Source organism: Pleurodeles waltl, chromosome 3_1 (genome assembly GCF_031143425.1).
Source record: "Pleurodeles waltl isolate 20211129_DDA chromosome 3_1, aPleWal1.hap1.20221129, whole genome shotgun sequence".
Lineage (NCBI taxonomy): Eukaryota > Metazoa > Chordata > Amphibia > Caudata > Salamandridae > Pleurodeles > Pleurodeles waltl.
Window position 1 is genome coordinate 157,855,599 of NC_090440.1, and position 20,649 is coordinate 157,876,247.

At 41.1% G+C, this 20,649-nt stretch overlaps 1 protein-coding gene across 2 annotated transcripts in view; it reads left to right on the forward strand.

Moving 5' to 3' along the window:
• SCAPER (S-phase cyclin A associated protein in the ER) overlaps nt 1-20,649 on the forward strand; it is a 2,262,878-nt gene that overhangs the window by 2,192,921 nt on the left and 49,308 nt on the right. For both annotated transcript variants that reach the window (XM_069222023.1, XM_069222024.1), the window contains exon 31: nt 15,931-16,122. In XM_069222023.1, coding sequence (XP_069078124.1) covers nt 15,931-16,122 — 192 coding nt within the window. The remainder of the gene's footprint in view (nt 1-15,930; nt 16,123-20,649) is intronic.

Below are 20,649 nucleotides of genomic sequence, written 5' to 3' on the forward strand. Positions count from 1 at the left end.
CCCCAGCGAGATGGTCTCCTTCATCCGAGAGACGGGAGATAACACCAATACTCTGTTTTATACCAACATTCAATGTAGAATCCCTCGCAGTAAGAAAAATTCTGATTAAATATTGGCATCTAATCAGAGCTGACAAGGTGGTTGGCCAGTTAGTAAGCCCCCAGCCTAGCGTGACATACAGAAGAAGTGGCTCCTTGCGGGATATGTTAGTACATAGCTACTCCAAGCGAAATAGGGAGACTTTCCTGAACAAACAACAAGGTTTCTATAGATGCATTAAATGTAATGCCTGTAAAAATAGCATAAATCGCAAGGACTATGTTTTACCAACTGGAAAAACAGAGAGGATTAGAAAATGTCTTAGTTGCAATTCTAATTTTGCAATTTGTTATTCTGTGCCCATGTGGATTTCAATCTGTAGGAAGTACCATTTTTCCCTTAAAAAAACAGATTCTAGAACATTGGCGGGCTATAAAGAATAATGATTCCGCTTATCCTGTAGCCTGCCACTGCAACGCAAATCATGTAGGTTTGAGCGATAGGATGTCATTTTTTGGAATAGACAGGGTACTTCCCTCACCATGAGGTGGGGACAGAGAAAAAAGACTCAGGAAACTAGAATCTGAATACATCATTTGCATATATATATAATTTATTCCCCAAAGGTCCTCTGTTACTGTGCTACTGTGCAGCTGCATGGTGGTGTTGCGTAGTGCCAGGCTACTAGTGGAAACTGACTCGAATTTGAGACATGTGCACTCAGGAGGAAAAGTTAGAAGACTTTATTGTGGTCCTCCTTGCCCCGCAACGCATTTCGGTCAAAGGGCTTGATCATAACTGCATGGGTTAATTGCGCATTGGGACTGCCCTCCCCTTTTATTTTTTATTCACTGCTTGACGGATCACGTTTCATGAAGTTTGTCAAACGTCACCAGAGGTATTAACAAAACAAAAAATCAATTTCCTGTGGCAACTAGGTCATAACAATAACTACACAGTGTAATATATATTACTCTAATGTACGCTAATCTGCATACATGGTTTATACCATTCTGGTTTGTTGCGTGCACTACTTACACACAAAGGTATTTAAGCAGAACAACAATACAAGAAGTTAAATCCATGCCTGGATAAAAATTACTTTCATATGCCCATAGTTGCAGAGTTGTTTTCCTCTGTCTGGTCGTTATAAAATGCAAACTCTGAGACTATAATCACTGTTTTGTCATGTCGGTTAGACTGTACTGTAATAAACGTGTGGTGTGCCTTTAATAGTACACTTACTATATATATAATGCCTTATTGTGGCACATTTATTTTCCCTGAGAGGGCATTAATATACATTCATAAATGCAATTGTAGAACTGATTTTAATGAGAGATTGTGTATGCATGTATTGAAAATAGAGCTTTTTTTGCATGCAAGATGTTATATATTCCACACATATAAACGTCGTTTTATCATAATATTGCATACCAAAAATAGCACCAAAATTAAGTTATACTTTTATGTAGAGTTGTAAAAATACAAACATTTTAAAGGTTTAGATGCTAATCCCAAATTTCTTTTGTTTCACATTTTAATGTTAAAATGGCATGCACTCTGGTATGCATACCTATCAGTATTTTGTTGTGAAAAACGGTTATATTTTCAGTTTTGTTCTTTTGCCTTTCCAATACGGTAATGTAAGCTGGATGGAGGTCCCAATAAAACTTACTTACTGACCAGACTGCTAAAATGACAGAACCAGGCTTCTAGAACGTGATTATATTTCTAGAAGCAGAACCATATGAAACCACCCATAAAGCACTCATCCAAGTGTAGTTGGAGTTACGTATCACAGTTAGGATTGCTGTATTTCATGCACAAGCTATAATGGAGCAGGGGTCCTGGGTATTTAGAAAATGGACCTCTGTCCCACCTGCTTCAGACTAGCTGCGATGCTTCGGCCAAGCCACCTTCCGTCTGAGCCACCAAGAAATCTTCGAACGCCAAACACTTGTAAGAAGAGGGCTGGGGGGCCAGGACCTTGAAGCTGAATGCAATGAACACTTGTTTGAAAGCAGAACTGACACAACTTAAGTTTCAGGGAGTGTTGTAATCACACCAATCCAGAGGTGGCCTCTTCATTTAACGGTAGTTATTGTGGAATACCAAGACGTGAATGCAATATTTGCATCTTGCTGCATCCTACCCTCCCATGACCTGCTGATGTGGCTCTGAAACCACATATGGTGCTTTATAAAACTCCTTGATAACTAAGGGAATACCTAATTGAGTTTTTTTTTTAATGTGGCTTTACATACCTGAGCCCTTTTGGACATGAGACATAGCAACATTTTAAGACAGTAATTCAGATTCTGACTGGTGTCTTATTGAGCCTACTCAGATTCAGCACAGAAGATCAAGCTTGCTTACAGTGCTAGCCATTGAACAAAAAACTACCCAGAATTATAGTGCGCCCAGTTAGGCTCCGGCCCCATTCGGCCCTTGGTCTCCGTGCTAAGACTGACAACATGTGTCCATTAGTGTTGCTGGATTCGTCCTTAGAGCGCAGTTTTACCTTGAGGACAGGACCGAGACTACCAATTCATTTTGCAAAGGTGACAACTCATCCACAGACTGAAGTCAAATATTATAACTCCCCGCACGGTTCGGGGTTAAATGTCAATCCAGCGGCAACACACTGCCCACCCGCTGCTACACCTTTGAAACGTAAAACCTGCGAGTCAACAGAGCCAGTGAAAAGGTCTGCTGATGGGCTTCTGATTTTAACCTTAGGTTAGAGCACCTTTTTATGGATTAGTGTTTGGAAACAGTTTAAGGCAGAGCACATGATCAAGGAAGTGACTTTTGAGTCTGCACCAGAAGCGTCCCAGGTGATTCACAATGTGTTCCCCATGAAGTCCACAGTCTCCTAAACCGAGGGATGCGCATGCTCACATTATCAATGGCTTGGCGTTTGTGCGATGCGTGATTTGCATTTTTGACTGATGTGGTCGCCGTGCTTCAGAATGAAAATGATAACTTTGATTGTCATTGTATTAAAACTGCTTAATCGAATGTTTCACAGCAGCGTCGAGTTTTACCAAAACGAATCTCATCATAAGCATAATTCTTATTTGTCAGATAAAGTGGTTCTATTTTACTGTTTCGTTATGTGCGGTTTTTATTTCGCACCAGGCCGAACATATCGACTCTTGCTCCTCTTTAGGTTTCTTCGTTATTTGAGTCGGAGGGCCCTCACCTCATTATTTATACAGCTTCCTGTCTCTCTTTCCTTTTTCATTTTTGTATACTGTCTGAACCCTTACTAATCTTTCAATGCGTTAGAAAGAGGCACCACTCTGTGCCCTCGGCTTTTTAGCTCTGGCCTTTGAGACAGCTTAACTGTTTCTCCAGGCTATTGTTTTTTCTATCATATGGGGCTCGCAATCAGCCCTCTTCACCCTTTGGTCAGTTCAGTTGTCATTCACACGTTGCTTATGCCCACCACAGCATGGGGCGACAGGCCCGCCCCCTTTAGTCTTTAGCTTCCCTCTCTGTGAGTGACTTCATTTTGTTCCTGCACTATGTACAAATTCACCATCAAATTAGTCTCATTAAGTCACTATGCCATATTGCAATAATTCTTCCTGTTGCTTTGCGCTGAAGCTGTGCCATGGGTAGTTAACTAAAACGTTTTGCAAAGCATCAAACATATTTGGTTGTGTCACGCCAAAAGAATATTTTAATTTTAATTATTAATATTTTCAAAAGATTAGAACTCACAACTAAATTGACTTTAAAAAGACCAGTTTTTTCCTTGGTCTCAGTTGATGTTGCTTGATGAGGAGGAGCATAAAATTGTAACACACCATAGAACAGTGTTTTACTTCCTTGCTTGAGATTACACAATTAATAATATCTGTATGGAGAACTGAGTTGTGAAAACCTTAGTGGCTTTAAGTGCTCATTAATGGCATAACGTACCAACTCTGCTACATTTACTGTAACAAAAGATATGCCATAAATTCAGTTTATTGAAAAACATTCGTCAAAGGATTAAATATGTATGCTTAATTTACAACAATGGAAAATTATTTCATATGAACATAAGCCAATCTAATTGTACTTTTTGTAACGTCTATCGACTTTTTAAAAAACAGCTAATTTGAATAAATCGTCTTATAATAAGAACAGTGTTTTTTAATAAAGTGTTACAGTCGAAGCGCACAAAACAAAGTGCTGTTTCAAAATGGTGCTCTATCTGCAAGCAACGTTATCCTTTGTTTATATAAGGGGGTGCCCCAAGGACAGGTGATAAGTTGTTCTTTCTTTATATCTGTTGCCGGCCATTGCTGTACCTGTGATGGGGGCCAGTCCTGTGCTCTCCAGAAATCGTATATGCCGCATTCCCATTGTCTTCAATTCTTCAGAATGAAAGCGAACAGGCCGTGCTCTGTAGCATAGCTTTGTTAGTGTCTGACTCACTTGCTACCCGCAGCAGCAGTGTAGCTATGACGACCTCTGCATCACCTCTGTTTCTTTGAGAATGTACGGAAGACGTCAGTGAATGGTGTCACCATTCAGTGAATTATGGCAGTAACGCTACACTAAACTGGGTGTTTTAATTTTCTTATAATCTTTGTCAATGATTCGAATACTTAGTCTAGTGCCATACCCAAGGCTCCCTTACAGCAGCAGTTTTCATGTCCAGCTTGATTAGTCCTATGGGCAGTGGATATTAAACACCGCACTGTGTTGAAGCTCGTGACTCGTTCAAAGCAAAAAAAAAAGGCAGCAAAACGGTGTCGGGTGAAGAATGCGATGTTATTTGTATGGTAAAAATAACTTTACAGGCATGATTTTTTAACATAAGTGTCTACTGCATTTACTTCCTAAAGATTTAATCAAAAATATTGTTCTGTCAGAAGGCAAATTTATCTTGCTAGCGTGACCATGTATGACTCTGCAAATAATCTTATACTTAATGTTTTCTACCATTTTGAAAATAAAGAGTTAAACGAGGAACATAATGAACTTGACAACTATAATGTAAAAAAAACTTAAAAAGATCACTAAACCCAGATTTATGATAAGAATACCTGCAGTATTTATTTCACAAGCAATTTAAGTAAACAGGTTGTAGTCACAAAAATGGCTCAAGGGCGTTGTGGTAGGCGGAATTGCTGGCTTTGTGTTGGGTTCATTACTAGCACCATTCTTCTGGAATAGAAATGTACTTCTGCACAGTGTTTGTGCAGTGGCAACTACATTGGTTCAGTACTGGCAGAACATTTGTTTTTTTAAATGGACATCTGCTATCCTGCTAGTGACATGCATATAAATGTTCTTGCCTGATCAGCAAAGTAGTGCTAAAACGCTTGTCCTGACAAATAACCAACATCGTTGCTTTCATGCTCTTTATTACACAGATTGTTTGTATTAGGACCGTAATATTTTATGTTACATCATTGGTATTTGCATAGAGCACTATATTTCGTTAGTATGACATAGCAATGCATTTTTGTTTCTGGTCTAGCGAGAGTTTTAGCTGTGTGGCTAGCTAAAAAAGCACAAATTCATAATAAAATACACATTTATAAATCTACATAGAAATATACAGTTCTTTATATATAAATCTAAATTTCTATCTAAGTACGTATATAAATACTCTCTCTCTCTCTTGCTATATATATATATATATCTACACTAGGTTTTCTCAATACAAATCTATATCTACTTACATCTATATCTCGCTCTATATAAATATATATGTATATATATATATATATACACATATTTATATACGCAACACCTTTACATGGGGCTTTTTTATATTTTCTATTAGTTTCAAACTATAAATTACTGTTGCATACATTTGTAAGAAGCAATAAAACCAAGCATACAAATTCTGTCTTGCCAAGGCCAGGCTTTGTTATGTTTTAAGTTTGAAAATTAATTTAGTCCGTTTAATGATGCTACTGAAATACGGCAATGTGGGCATCCACCAGGGCAGCTGTTAGCAGAAGCTGCCTTCCATGGTAACTTAAATATAAACGTATACACTCATCAGCAACTCACCTAAATGATACACTCATAAGCCACAGTTCTAGGTTCACCCATATAATGTTTCCTCATTACAGGCAGTGAAGGCTAGGGAGGAGCAAAAGGCTGCATAAAATCTCAGGGGATAGGCCCTATCTAGGCCGAATCTATAGGCATAACACTTAAAGGTGGGTTTGCTCAACCACAGACCGTTTTGCTTTATACAGCCTTTAGTATTGCTTGGACACTATTCCATGCTGAAAAAAGGGCATTGTTGCAGGCAACAGTACTTGGAGAAAGAGGCATGACATCCACCAGCCAAGAATAAAAATCTGGACAATCGCTGTTTGGTAATTGTATGGGTACTTGCAGTGTTACTGCTTTATAGGACATGCATATTTAGTTTATGGTTGTGTGATGTAAAATGGTTACCAAATGCAAAAACAACAAGGGGATTGATGGAATGCCTAAATTAATCTCAGTCACTGCAAAGGTTCTGGCCGTGTCCCAATCCATTGTTTTTCACCCACCATGCCTCCTCAGTTTTGGACCCAGCCGTATGCAAATCAGTCTTGACCCTGCTCCTCATAGGAACAGTCCACCCCGAACTGCCAGGCCAGGTCCCCCCTGAACCTGAACAGAAGCAACCCAGGACCAGTTTGCCCTTATTAGGGCTCTTCAGCCAGGTATAGTTTGGCTCCAGTGGCACATTGAGCCCGGGACCCAAGTCTGGGCACTTGTCAAAAATGCAAAACAAGGTGATGGATGGAATGCTTGAATTAATCTCAGCCACTGACAGTTGCATGAGCCGTATCCCAGTCCATCCTTTTTCACCCACTAGGCACCCTCAGTTTAGACCCCCGCCATATGCAAATCAATCTTGACCCTGTTCCTCATGGTAACACTCCAGCCCAAACTGCCAGATCCGGTCATCCCTGAACCAGAACACAAGCAACCCAGGACTGGTTTCACAGTTATTAGGGCTCTTCAGTCGGGTATGGCTTTGTTCCAGTGGCACAGTGAGTATGAGATCCAAGACTGGGCAAACCTGTTGCACTTAAGGTATCAAAACACAGAGTAATGGATGTAATGCTTGAATTAATGTCAGCTACTGGTGATCGCTCGGGCCGCATCCCAATCCATAATTTTTCGCCCTCCATTCCACCCCAGTTTGGACCCAGCTGTGTGCAAATCAGCCTTAACCCTGCTCCAATAGGAACAGTCCACCCTGGGCTGCCAGGACTGGTTTTGGCCTTATTAACGTTCAACTCACAGAGCCAATGTTCTGGATTAAAGCACAGAAAAAAATATTGGAAAGAGGCAGTTCACTTGCAGTACTGGATGCAAAGCTTTGGAAATGATTAGAAAAATATGTAAGACTAGAACAATTATTCAAATAGAGCACTCCTTCACGACAGCCCACCAATAACAAATCTCTAGACTGTAAGTGTTTTGGATAGGAGGGAAAACCTTTAAAGGGGCCATCCAGAAATTATGATACAGTAGATTTGACAACAGTGCTTGACATCTAACATTTTCTTGGCAATGGTAAGAAATTGGGTTATTGGTTGAGGGGAGTGCTACTTAAGCAGCAACGACAATCCTGGTCAGAAAGAGGCACAAGCAAACCCTAAATTAATGTGTTCTCAACACTCTGGTAGCTTGGCACAGAGCAATCAGGCTTAACGTAGAGGCAGTGTGTAAAGTATTTATACAGCCCTTCAAACAGTAATAAAATAAAAACACAGCACAAAAATAATCCCACACTAATTTAGAAAACATCTGCAAAATTTAGTAAATGAAACATGACCAAACTGACAAAACTCCAATCCGTTAAACAGAAGATATGCAATGTAAAAGATTTTAGTGAAATATAGAACAAATCAGCACAAAATGCCAACTGTGGTTAACTGGTTGCCCTGGACTGGGGTGTGAACCGGCTACAGGGACCAAGTTAGACCCACTCAACAAAGTAAATCCGGGTGCATGGTCTGTGGGGCATTGCCTTGCAAGACTTTGTGTCGCCTGGTGTCGGTTTTGAGGAAGCTGTTCAGCAAGGCTTTGCGACAGTTCCGTTGAGCTGTGCGGCTTAGCTTTGCAGGGCTTTGGATAATTTCCGATGGGGACCACAGCAGGGCTTGGCAGACCCCCTTCAGGCCCACTACAAAGGATCCAGGACTGGGATAACACCACTCGTGAAGGCAGGATGCACAGGTGGCAGAGTCCAGGTGCTGGGTTCAAGGTTGTAGGAAGCCACTTGTGTCTCAGATGCTTCCAACTAGCCCTTAGAGTCATTCTGGGGTCTGGGTTTCAGAGTTGCTGGTCCAGTCCTTCTCACCCAGGCAAAAGGGCAGCAGGTCAGCACAGCAGGGCAGTAGTCCTTCAGAGCAGCAGTACTTTCAGCAGCACAACAGTCCTCCTTCCTGGCAGAGTATCCCCAGGTCCAGACGCGTACTGAAAGGTTGGTGTCTGAGGTCCTGTATTTATATCGAGTTCTGCCTTTGAAGTAGGGAAAAGTTTCTAGAGGCATGCCTTTGAAGTGCACAAGTACCCTGCTTTCCTGGCCATGGCTCCAAACTAACTACAAGGGGTGGGCAGCCCTTAGTATGGAAGTAGGACACAGCCTATTCAAGTGGAAGTGGGTCTGGGCCCAGTTCCTCCCTCTCATCCTGTCCATGATGACCCATCCAGCCACACCTAAGCTCCCTATTGTGTGTAGAAGGAATACACAAAGTTCAACTGTCCACTATACCCAGTCATGTGACCCAGACACAGGCTGTAGGCACCAAATGACTGAGGCAGGAAAATGCCATCTTAATAAAAGTGTCATTTTAAAAAGTAATTTAAAATCTGACTTTACCATGAGAGAGGATTTTTCATTGTAATTCCTAAAACACTAATCTGCTCCCATTTGGAAATTATAGCTTATTAAATGAAAAAAGGCAACTCAAATGTTAAACTATGGTAGAGGTAAGCCTTGCAGTACTGAAAATAAATGTAAGTGTTTTTCACTTCCAGGGTATGTAAAACTTAAAATGACATGTCTTAATTTTTTTTAATATGCTGCACTCTGTCCTCTGGGCTCTCCAGGGCCTACCCCATGGGTGACTTATATGCATTAAAAAGGAAGGTTTGGACCTGGCAAAAGGTTTACTGTGCCAGGTCCAATTGGCAGTTTACCTTCACACAGGCTGTAGTGTCAGGCCTGAGACATGTTTAAAGTGCTACTCAAGTGGATGGCACAAGTAGTGCTACAGGCACACTAGTAGCATTCAATTTACAATAAAGTGGCACAGGTAGTGCTACTTAACTAGGGACTTACAACACATAAAATAAATGTGCCTATTGGGTATAAGCAATTTCTTCCAAGTTTTAAGGAGAGAGCACAAGCACTTTAGCAGTGCTAAAGTGTGCACAGTCCTAAAAGTGGTAAAGTATGCAAAGTCCTTAAAGGCAACAAAAACTGGTTCAGAAAACAGGAGGGTGAATGCAAAGAGTTTGGAGATTGCCCTGCGGAAAGGGACAAGTCCAACAGCGATTATTGATGATGCAAGGTAGAATTAGATAACTATATTTTCCTTTTTCACTTGATTGCTTTTAAGTTGTAGATCACCAGCATGCTAAACGAATAAAAGAAGACAAATATTTTTTACACATTGAAAGTAATTCATGAGAAAAATAACTATCATACATTTTTGCAATTCTTTCATAATCTGCTGGTTCAATTTCCTTTAAAGCGAGTAGTGCAGAAAACTATTTGCCCCATGATGGCACCACTGCAAAGTTTATAAAATGTGGTCCACGAAGACATGGCTATTAAAAGGCCGCATTGGCAAAAGTGTCTGTTTTGTCCCGCTCTGCCTTTTAAGCCAACAGCACGTTTCTTTGTGGGGTCCAGGTTAAATTCAAACACAAAGATAAAACCCAAACTACAACTCCCATAAGCCCAAGTACTCTTAGCTAGATAACTGCTAGTTGAAGGTGTCCCAAAGAACACATGGTCACTGGCATCGACAAGGAGAATCTGAAACTCATACTGAATGAGAGGTGCAAAGGTGCAGAATCAAATGCAACTATCAGTTACAGGCCGTTGTAAACGGGTGATGTTAACCAAATGCAAGATAAATAAAGAGAGGAAGCTGTCAGGGAGAGAGAGGAAGGAAAAGAAAATGAATGAAAGAACTGTTGAAGGGAAATAAAAGGAGAGGGGAAAAGAGGGGCTGGTGGAATAAAGTGAAAGAAAACAACAGGGTAAGGAGAAAAGAGGGGAACGAGCGAGGGCAGAAAAATGATATATGTGAAAGAAAACTTTAAAATTAATCAAGAACAGATACATGCGCGAGAAAGAAGTAAATTGAGAACAATTTTGAAGATTGAGTGATAAACAGTGCAAGAGAAGGAGCAGAAAAGGGACGTAAAAAGCGGTTAAGAACAGAGGCGGGAGAGCAAACGAGAAAAAGGAGATGATTTAGAGACATGAAGTGAAAAGGGGTACACAGAAACATGAGGTGGGGAGGAGGAGTTAACTGAAGATTAAAGAAGGCCAGGAAAGGTGAGGGTGCGAAATGGTATCCGATTTCTTAAAAGCTGCCCCAACTACGAAGAAATACATAGCTGCCAGCACTGGGGATTCCCCAGAGTTCGGCAATTCCAAGCACCCGGAGATGGACAAGAGTTGCCATTCACTGCAGAAGGAAACCTAGATAGACTCATATCGTTGGTATCTCCATCATGCATGGAAGATTGTGGAGGGACGCACCCTCTTGCCACGCAAACCCGCACACATAAATCACACAAATGGAGAGAGACAAATCTTTGGAGTACCAGGAGATGGGGCACAGACCCTCACAACGCAATGAGAATAATGTACAATTTAACAACACAGCATCTGGGGACACTGCCTTTACAGCAGGTTGCACATAGGGGGAAAGCTCTATGGTTGCACTGTAATCGCTGAGAGTGCTTTACAGACAACATAACACAAGAAAGGGATACACTCACAAGCCAGATTCCCAAAGAATGCACCTCCTCAACGCAAGAAAGACTGGTTGCTCATCTTTTGTAGCAGTGAGAAGGAGCGGGCTGACACCCAAGACCCCCCAGCAACACAGACCTTCACAGCTCAAAAAAAGAGTTCACTCTCTCCAAATAACGTGAGTAATACCAAGCACATTTGCAATACACACCACTTGAATATTGTGAGGAGAACGCACCTTTACAACACAAACAGGCATATTGACACAGCCTTCGTTTGTTTTTCTAAATCTTGGAACGTCTATAAAAACCGTTAAATGTGCGCAAAAGCGTTTTGGAAAAGGAGATACCCATCTGGAAGTTTACAGATGCCAGGCCATCATGAAAAGAAACAAAAAAAGTGAAATAAGTAACCAAACAAATAAAAATACGATGCTGATGGAATGGGGTGGTGGTTTAAAAATGTAATGCCATTCTGTGACAGCATTGGGGGTAGAGTACAGGAGAGTAACGGCTAGCAGGAGAGCAACAAAAAGCTGCGGGTAATGGGAGAGGTTTAAAAATAAAAATCAGACTGGGAGGAGTTGGGAGAAGCACCAGACAAACTAGAGAAGGAGTGATACGGAAAGAGCAAGGGGTAGAATTTGAAGGTTGAAGCAGTGCACAAGGGAGAGAGCTGGAGAACATGCACTCTCATGGAGTGTTTAAACAAAAAGAAAAAAGCAGTTCTCTAAATGTGACCAGTGGATAAAAGTAAAGAGGCTATGCTCCTGGGGAGGGACATGTACCAGATGGATAAGACAAGGCATCAAATAAGAAGCAAGCAAATGGGAGTGATGATAAAGCCAACCAGTAGTAAGCAATGGGCTTGCTGTACACTCCTGTAAATTCTTGGTAAACTGACAATATGTCTTTTACAACCAGACAACTTATGCTGTCTGGTAGGCTTGACTTAGAAGGGTTATCTTCTTATCAGCATACCAGTCACGTAGTTTTGAGAATACTTCAGTAGGTCTCTATGAATGTAACCTCATTTAACCTTTGGTTGTTTCAGTGAATTCCTAAGGTTGTTTTTTGTTGTTGCATAAAGTAAGATTTTATTTCCATACGGAACTGTGCCAACTTCCCATCCCACATGTCTTTGGTCGTCCATGAGATTGGGTTGGCAATAGGGCCTATGATATGGGCAGGCCCTGTGCCTAACACCCTGCGAGTGCCCTACCCCCCTGCTGTGCACAGTATTTGGCAGTGCCTGCACCCAACCATCCACAGGCAACAAAACCCATTGTGTACTATCTTTTTTTAAAAATTATTATTATTTTCTCTATCCCTCTGTACTCTTGAGTCTTTCGGAAGCCTACACATCGGCTTGTACTGCTGCAAGACTCCTGGGTGTACTGAGGGCCATGTTGGCTCTTGAGAGACTCCCAGGGATCGTGGCAGTCTAAAAAACAACATTTTTTACATATTTGACCCTTGTGGTCAAAGACCTTCCCCATAAGGTCTAGAAGGTCAGGGTATCCCTACCCTGTCCTCTTACACCTTAACTATTTTTAATTTTCGGGACATAGGGACTGAGTCCTGTAATAACAGCTGTAACATTTCTGTTTGTGTTGTCACCAGCCAATCAGAACAGGTTCTTTCGCAAGGTTTGCGGGGGAGCCTCTTATTCCCACAAGATGGAAGATAGAGTAAAAAGCCCCTATCAAACAACCGGATCGCTCCATTTTTTGAATTTGCGTGCCTGTGAGAGCTTTGGGAGATTCTCACATACCCAACCACCAAATATCTATAAATTTTGAACCTTAATTTCTCAAAAAAACTACTGAACAGATGTACACCAAATAACAAAAAGCACACTTTCTGAGTACAGATCAAGTTTTCTGTAAATTTGGTGCAATTCCGTTCAGATGTTTTGTCTGTAGCTCCATCTAAAATTTGCTAGGAAAATTGCATGGAGAAAATGGGTTTTGGGGTCCCACCTCCCACTTTATCTAGGCCACGGTTTGAGGGATCACCCCAACACTTTCTCTTTCTTTTGGAAGGTTTTGTGACGTTTCATTTTCTGACACTTCAAAATAAACGTCAGGGAGTGGGGGAGAGATCGGAGGTAATTTAGTACCACTCACGACCCCCACCCCCCCTTTGAAAAACTTAACCGAACTGTGTGTGTCTATGTAGTATTCAGTTAGACTTAGAAACTATTTGCAAAAGCTACTGAATGCCCACCGAGCTACAGCGTTGTGAGGGTTCTAAGCATCTTCAGTTGCTATTCCCCTGTGAACATCCATGTTCCTCAACTGTCACTTGCGGAAGTGGAAAAGTGGGCCTGTCTGTCAGGTTTCCCACTGATATACCTACAGTTTGTGTCTGTAGACTTATATAAACCCTAAACCTGGGTCGTGATCCATCTTTTGTTGGAGCAACGTCGGCACGTGTAATTTTCACTTCGCACAAAATGTTTAGTGAATCAGGCCAGCGTGGCCTATAGTTGGATTGGCCCAGACAAATGGAGAATGGGATTAAGATGTTACATTGTTTTTACAATATATTTTATCGCTCCCATTACTCCCCCACTCCATTGTATACAGATGTGATAGTAATCTGTGACAGATTGTGTATATTTTCTCCTACTGCAGAATGTCATAGTATATCTTTTCCATTCCCCTTTGTACCATAGTCTGTGAGTCTAAATGGCCTTTATTTCCGGGTGTCAACAACTGAAAATCCATGAGTTCTTTGTTCTAATGATGTTACCTCTTTTAATCTTTACAAAAATCTTAGATTTTAAAGGACAAGGGTAAAACACTGTTGCTCTCTAAAACTCGATGGTAAATATAAATGATAAAATGTTGACTCTTCTCATTTTACCTGCCTCATCTGACCCGGATGAGGAAGTACTTAAGGACTAGAAAGGCTCACGTTCCAACATCTGAACTTCTTGGTGCAGGGACTAGGTTTGTTGGGGAACACAAGTGTCAATAGTACTGAAGCGATTTACACGGCTGAACGTGATGTTGATTTGCTCTCTGGCTTTATTCTAGAGGGAGAAAGCTAGGTTTATCTGTTTAGAAAAATGAATGATGAGCTAAAAGTCTTTTTTTTTTTTTTTTCTTTTTTTTTTTGCTTTGCTGTGTGGCATAATTGAAAAGATCTTGTGATAAATTGTTAATTGTTTGTTTTCTTTTTAAATGATGTTAGGTGTGTTCTTTGATTTTGGAATGCGACAGTGTTTTGAGTCTTGTAACCAGTTGGTGTGTTAATAAATGCAGAGATCATTATAACCAAATATCTTGGTCGTCTTTTGGTTACACATGACGATTCAGTCCTTGCAGAGCACGGATTTTACGTGATCATACAGTCCTGGCATTTTATAACTAGCAAATGTTGGACTTAGTGGCTCAGTTCCAAAGTCCTTGAACAGAAGAGAACGCCATTGATGTTACAATCGCAGAGTCCTTGATTTTGACTGGTTATGCTTGGTCATAAAATCCTAGAGCCCTTGGATAGCCGCCGTTGAACATTATGACACAGCAGCTTAGCCTTTGGAAAACAGAGGTTGTACATAATGAGCAGTTACTTTTTCTGTAACTCTGTGTGAATACCCATTAAAAAAAAACTGCTTGAACCACAGTTGCGAGTATGTGGATGCGTGGAACTTCATAAAAATGCCCTGTACAAGTTTTTAGGATGAACCAACCAGGCTTCTTTTTCCTAGGATACTGTTAGTAATGCGTACAAATAAATGCCACTCAAACACAGCTCCAGGAAGCATGAGAGGCCATGAAGGAAGAATACTGGAAGGCTCACAGTGATTACCAGTCCCACCGCAAATAAATGATTCCCAGCAACCACAAGTAAAGGTGACACCATCCTTTCACTTTCGGCTGCGGGCGGAATTAAGGAGCACTGCGAGTCGTTCTGGTTCATAATGGGTGTTTTTTCCTGGGTCAGTCTATTCGGGAGACTTTGACTTTCACAATCCACGTGAATAGCGTGCGAAAAGTCCAGCTTGCAGTTTCACTAAATAGGTAACAGGGCCGCTCTATTTGTGATTTGGCACATTTCTACTAATGATTTTCAGTTGACAGTCTACTTCTCATGGGCAGATCCTGTCACAGCAGTCAAAGAGACGCGAGGAGGGGCTGCTGGGGGCAGACCACCGTAACTTGGTGGCTATAGGTGATATAATATGCCAGCCCCTTGCTGCCCTTCCTTAGAAAGGGGGCAGGCGAACCTGCCCCTTTTTCTAGTCTGAAAAGACCCACCCCATTTCACCTTTTAATTTGGCGCTTTGAGTGTGCGCTCTATTTGTAGTCGTATTTGATTGCACTGATTCTGAAATGTGTGCCGGTCGTAGGCGGCACCCTCTAAGAGTTGTGCCATTTTTAATGAACTTCACTTATAACGTAAATTCCTCGATACTCGTCATGTGAACAGTACTTTCAGGAGTTCCGTGCGTCGATCATCCAAAAATATAACCTGCGTCTCTTTATCGTGGACATGTATTTGGCAAAGTCTGCATGAAACGCATCCCTGGCTTTCAGTTCTGTATAAATCATATGCATTACAAAGAGTGTGCTCTAGCGATAGCACTACACAGGAAGTTGTATTGACTCGTACAAACACACCCACTGTTTCACAGCAACCTTTCCATTTTAAAGAAGAAATATTAAAAATGTTTGCTCTATAGCTTTTAGTCACTGTTGTTATTGTGAGCCATAGTTGCCGAAAACTGAAGCCCGTTCTTCCTTATTTTTGCAAGTACAAAATGTATCCATCTATGTGTTATTTCCAAGTTGACGCAACGTGCTTTCCTCTCCTGTCCAGGAGGACGCCTGGGCGGGATTTCTGGAAAAGGCTGCTGCGGTGACTGCACTAAGCTCCGCTCCAGTAACGTCTCGTGTTTTTGTGGTGGTGTTTCAGGTGATTGTGCAGTCTGGCCGCCAGCCCACCGTGCTGCAGAAGCTCTGCCAGCTGCCATTCCAGTACTTCAGCGACCCTCGCCTCGTCAAGATGCTCTTCCCGTCCCTGGTGGCGGCCTGCTACAACAACCCGCAGAACAAGGTCATCCTGGAGCAGGAGATGAACTGCGTGCTGCTCGCCTCCTTCCTGCAGGTAGGGCCAGGCTGTCTCCGCTCTCCCGCCTCCCATGAGCTCCCGTGGCAGGCGTGTTTACAGTGCGCGCGCGGGGAGACTGCACGCGGCGGCGGGAGGGAGCCGAGCTCTTGCTGCATAGCTTCGCTTCGTAGTGTCTCATGGTGCGAGCATTTCACATTTGTACTTTACGGTCTGATGCATAACAATAATTATTTGGAGCACAGCAAATTGAATTAAGTGGTTTAATTTATTTTAAATTTGGCAACACGTCTTTGCTCTCTTGCAGATGTTCTTCCAGTGTTTACGGACAGTCGTCCAGTTCTTTCAGTAACCCTCCGTTAGTCTTATGTGGTTGTCAGTGAATATTAGCAAACTGTAGTGCGTGATCTACCGTTAGAATAGCATTGCAGCGCCTGCCATTGAAACCTGCGTTTTCAACATTACGTTCATCTGGATCCAAGGGGCGACCCATCAGAAACAGGCGCTGATAGTGTGTTTACGAATTTGTGTAAATCCCGTTTCTTATGTTAAGAAACCCGGGGTGAATAAAGCCCCCGATGTGGTCACTCATTAAACGACCAAGTCACAGTCAACGCTAAAAGCAGGGAAATAACTGTTTATAATGTTACGTCATCGTTTAAAATAAAAAGTAATAACAACAGTCGTCATAACAACAAGAGTGGTCAGAGGAGGCAGCGCATCCTTTCCCTTAAAGTCAGGCGCACAGAATGCAGTTTGATATGAGAGATTTTCCTTCGGCTCTTAAACTAGAGCACATATCCGAGTTTTTCCTATGCAAAACAACCTCGTTTTATTTTAAATCCTCCTAGGAATAGTGAGGGAGAGGATTCCACATCGACTCCAGGAAAATGTTATTCTAGTGGAGTGGACGGGCTGAAATTGCCTTGGCGTGTAGCAGACGACTGTCCCAGGTTGAGCCTGGAGTAACATTTTCCTCTTGCTTAAGTTTTTTTTGGGTCAGCAATAACCACTTAAGATTTTGACAAACGTATGTGTTGTTGATATGGGAAATTGGAGAGCTTGGAATGGCAGGAATAGTAAAACAAACAAAAAAAAAAGGATCACGTTTTATGTTTAGGGGTGGATCCTACAGAGATACACACACGACTGCCGCTAACAGGCAAAAATATAATTTCTCGGTTTTGTTTATTCAAATATCAAACCTTAATGAAGGAATACATTTGAGTCAGAACGCTGCTATTTCTGACGTACCAGCAATGGGCCATTCCTGAAAATCCGATCTACTTTACGAAATAGCGCCTTAAAAATATTGTAAATTAAGTTTGCTTGTTATCATGAAACGTTCTTTCCTGTGCGCCTTCTTAGTTGTCCAGCACACATGACTATAACATAACACGTATTTGTAAAGCGCACATTCTCTGCTTAGGCCATCTTCGCGCTGAATAACATATGCTTGCTGTTACGCAACTCAATGATGTGTTTCGGCCAGTGCGTTGTTTAGCATACATTTGCAGTTATAGAATATGCTGTCCTTTCGATAACAGAATATAATTTAATTTTATCCGGAGATCGTAATATCATTCAGTTACATACCACGTCCTTTCTGTGAGAAATTGTGCACTCGCTGGAGAAAGTCATTTTCAGTTAGAGTTCATACATTCTTTCACTAGACAACGACCAATCTTTTCATTCAATTAGTGAATGCACTTCTAGCTACACAAAACACATTCTTCTCAGTTTGAGAAAACGTTTTATTATTATAAACTATGAGCTATGTAATATGCCATGTTGTAGAATGTTATTTTATTAATAACAAAACATATTTTTTGTTAGAAAATGTACATTTTTCAATAAAGGATTTTATTTTTGCTTCGTAAGCATGCCTTCTTGTCAGTTTCAGAATATCACTATTTGAAAATGTTTCTATGTAGTATTCATTAGACAAAGTCGAGGTCTTATTTAAGAACTTAAATGTCTACTCAGCGTTTTACCTGTGTTTTTGATCTGTGCTTTGCATCATTGTGCACAGAAGTGTAAAATTCAGTGCTTTCTCTTTGAATTACTTGCTATCTTGTTCTACCCTCCCCAGTGCGGACTCCTAAAGTATTAAATGAAGGAAAGTTTCATCTAAGTGCAAGCAAACTTTCAAATCTAAGATATTCCCAGTTTATATCTGCCAAGAGTTGGCTTGATTTGTGTTTCTCTTTTTATAATTCACCTAACTCACTCATTCACATGTTTGTATTCAATGTCAGTCCCAGCTAAATTTATAAAGTGATGACAAACATTTTATCCTAGCAGTTAATAGAAACCAAACCCTTCTCTGCCTCAAATTTTAATGATTTAATATATATAGATCAAGATTCTCCTGAAGTCAATATATCAGAAAAGTTATATCTTTAATATGTTTCTTATTTTCAGAAATTCGTAGACATTTGTGTAGCACAGGCACAGATAGGTCATTAGGGGAAATGTTGTTTTTACCGGTGCCTTATTTGAACCTGTGTTAGCAGGTAGAGCCCACCAGCACTCGTTTTTGAGACCAGCAATTATTTTTCATCATTGGACTTTGACTAAGAGCAAAAGGGTGAAAAACACACCAGGAGGAAAGAAAGGGAAAAAAAAAGACAAAGCAAACGGGAGAAAGGGAGAAAGCTGGAACCTGCAAGAGTTAAAGGGGGGCCAGGAGTGTCGGGTGGTAGATGAAGGAGGCATGAAATGGAATCAAATCTACGCAGTCTTGGTATTCGGCACACAGACATACAGTAGCACTGGCTGCCAGTTTCCATGTGAAAATTTCGGCGCTGGCACTTAATCTTTTACAAATTGGTGGTCCTTATCCTTTCTGTGGAACAGACCTTTATGTTATGCTTGCAGTGGCTGCTTTATATTTTGCTGCAGTCCAGTTACTGTAAATCAAGCCTAAACCAGCTATTTTCACAGCCTCATTCAATAAATGTGATGCAATGCAGGCAAACGTCTTAGCGTTTAGGAATATCAGAACTAAAGGACTACAAGAAACTGTTGAAAACTTCCCTACTCTAAAAATTCTGTCCCGTCAGGGTCAATCAATTGTGGCAGTATCAATTGCCACATGTTAACCGGTACTGTTAAACAGTTTGGCATCCACCCTGTTCAGAGCTGTGGGCATTCATGTGAAGCTTAGCTTAGGCAAAACCATAATACTGGACACGTCATCAGCTGTCACCTGCACACACAGCGGTACTTCTGTATACAAACATTCATAACGTACTCAATACCTCTATACACATTAGGAGCACAAGCATTTTGTAAGCAATTACACCCACTAGCAGGAAAGAGGCTGCACAAAACTAGGTAGAGAAATTGGATGATACTTACTGCTTCTATGTAAAGTATAAAACAAGCTAAAACACTCATTGGATGATGTAATCAGTGATGTAATTCAGGATGTCATCAATGATGTCATAAATGATGTCATAGAACATTTCATGAGCTGCATGTAAGATGGAGTTTGACCGGTCTAGATAGTCTGCTCTATTGACACAGGAGAATATGAATTTTTATTTCAACGCTATCACCCCACCATCCCCCAACCCCCAAGATTGGCCTCCCTCCAAGCATCCCCCAGGCGTTATGGTGGATTAGTGTTTTAGAAACAGCATTTGACACTCTCTACTGTTCCTATCAAACACCTCCTCTCATACAGCGTTAAAGTAACAAGACAGGCTTGTTTTGTCCTTGGTAAAGCCTGCTAGTTTCCATAGGACTGATAGGAGAAAATCCATTGTGTCAATAAATTGTAGCTATTATAATGTGTTGATCCCACAGGGAGCCTACTTTTAAGAAACATCTTGCCTTTTTAGCCCGTTTGAGGTTAAGCAGTTATAAAGAGACATTTCTGCGAAAGTATATGGCTAGCCACTTTAATTTTTCATTCACTAACACTGTCTGAATCTTCCTTTGTCTGATCTGAGAATTTGTGGTTCTTGTAGGTACAGATGGCAGAAATGTGCGCCTGAGAGACTGCAGTTGTTCCAAGATTTTGTCCCTTTTGATCATGGAGTTAAAATTCCTCATAGCAATTGGCTGTGTAACAACTATTGGGGAACATAAATAATTGGAATTTAATATATGCATATACCATTCCACTGGATTACCTGGGGTTCAGCTATGTATAATTCAAGAACATAATTTATGTCATACTGCTCTTGGATATGGTCTCCCTTGATTTTACAGTCTTGCTCTTTATCCCTCACAACACAGCAGCGGAATCAACTCGCCCACAATATAAACTAAAATAGCTTGTGTCTCTTTCACAAGGGACTCTTTTATACTCAAGTCATGAGGCTCAGAGAGCCCACCTCGATGTGCACTGTGACTGCAGATTCAAGCCATAGCGTGATGTTTTAGTATGGCCCCAACACCATGATTATGCCTAGGTAAATCCTCTACCATCCCCCAAGATTGTTTTATTAAGGATATATTTTTGATTTGTATTTAGTGCCTGGTCTCCTTAAAGTCATATAGTGTGTTTCATACAGGCCAAGGATTCTTCAATGAAAGGTTAGACTGTAGATGTTT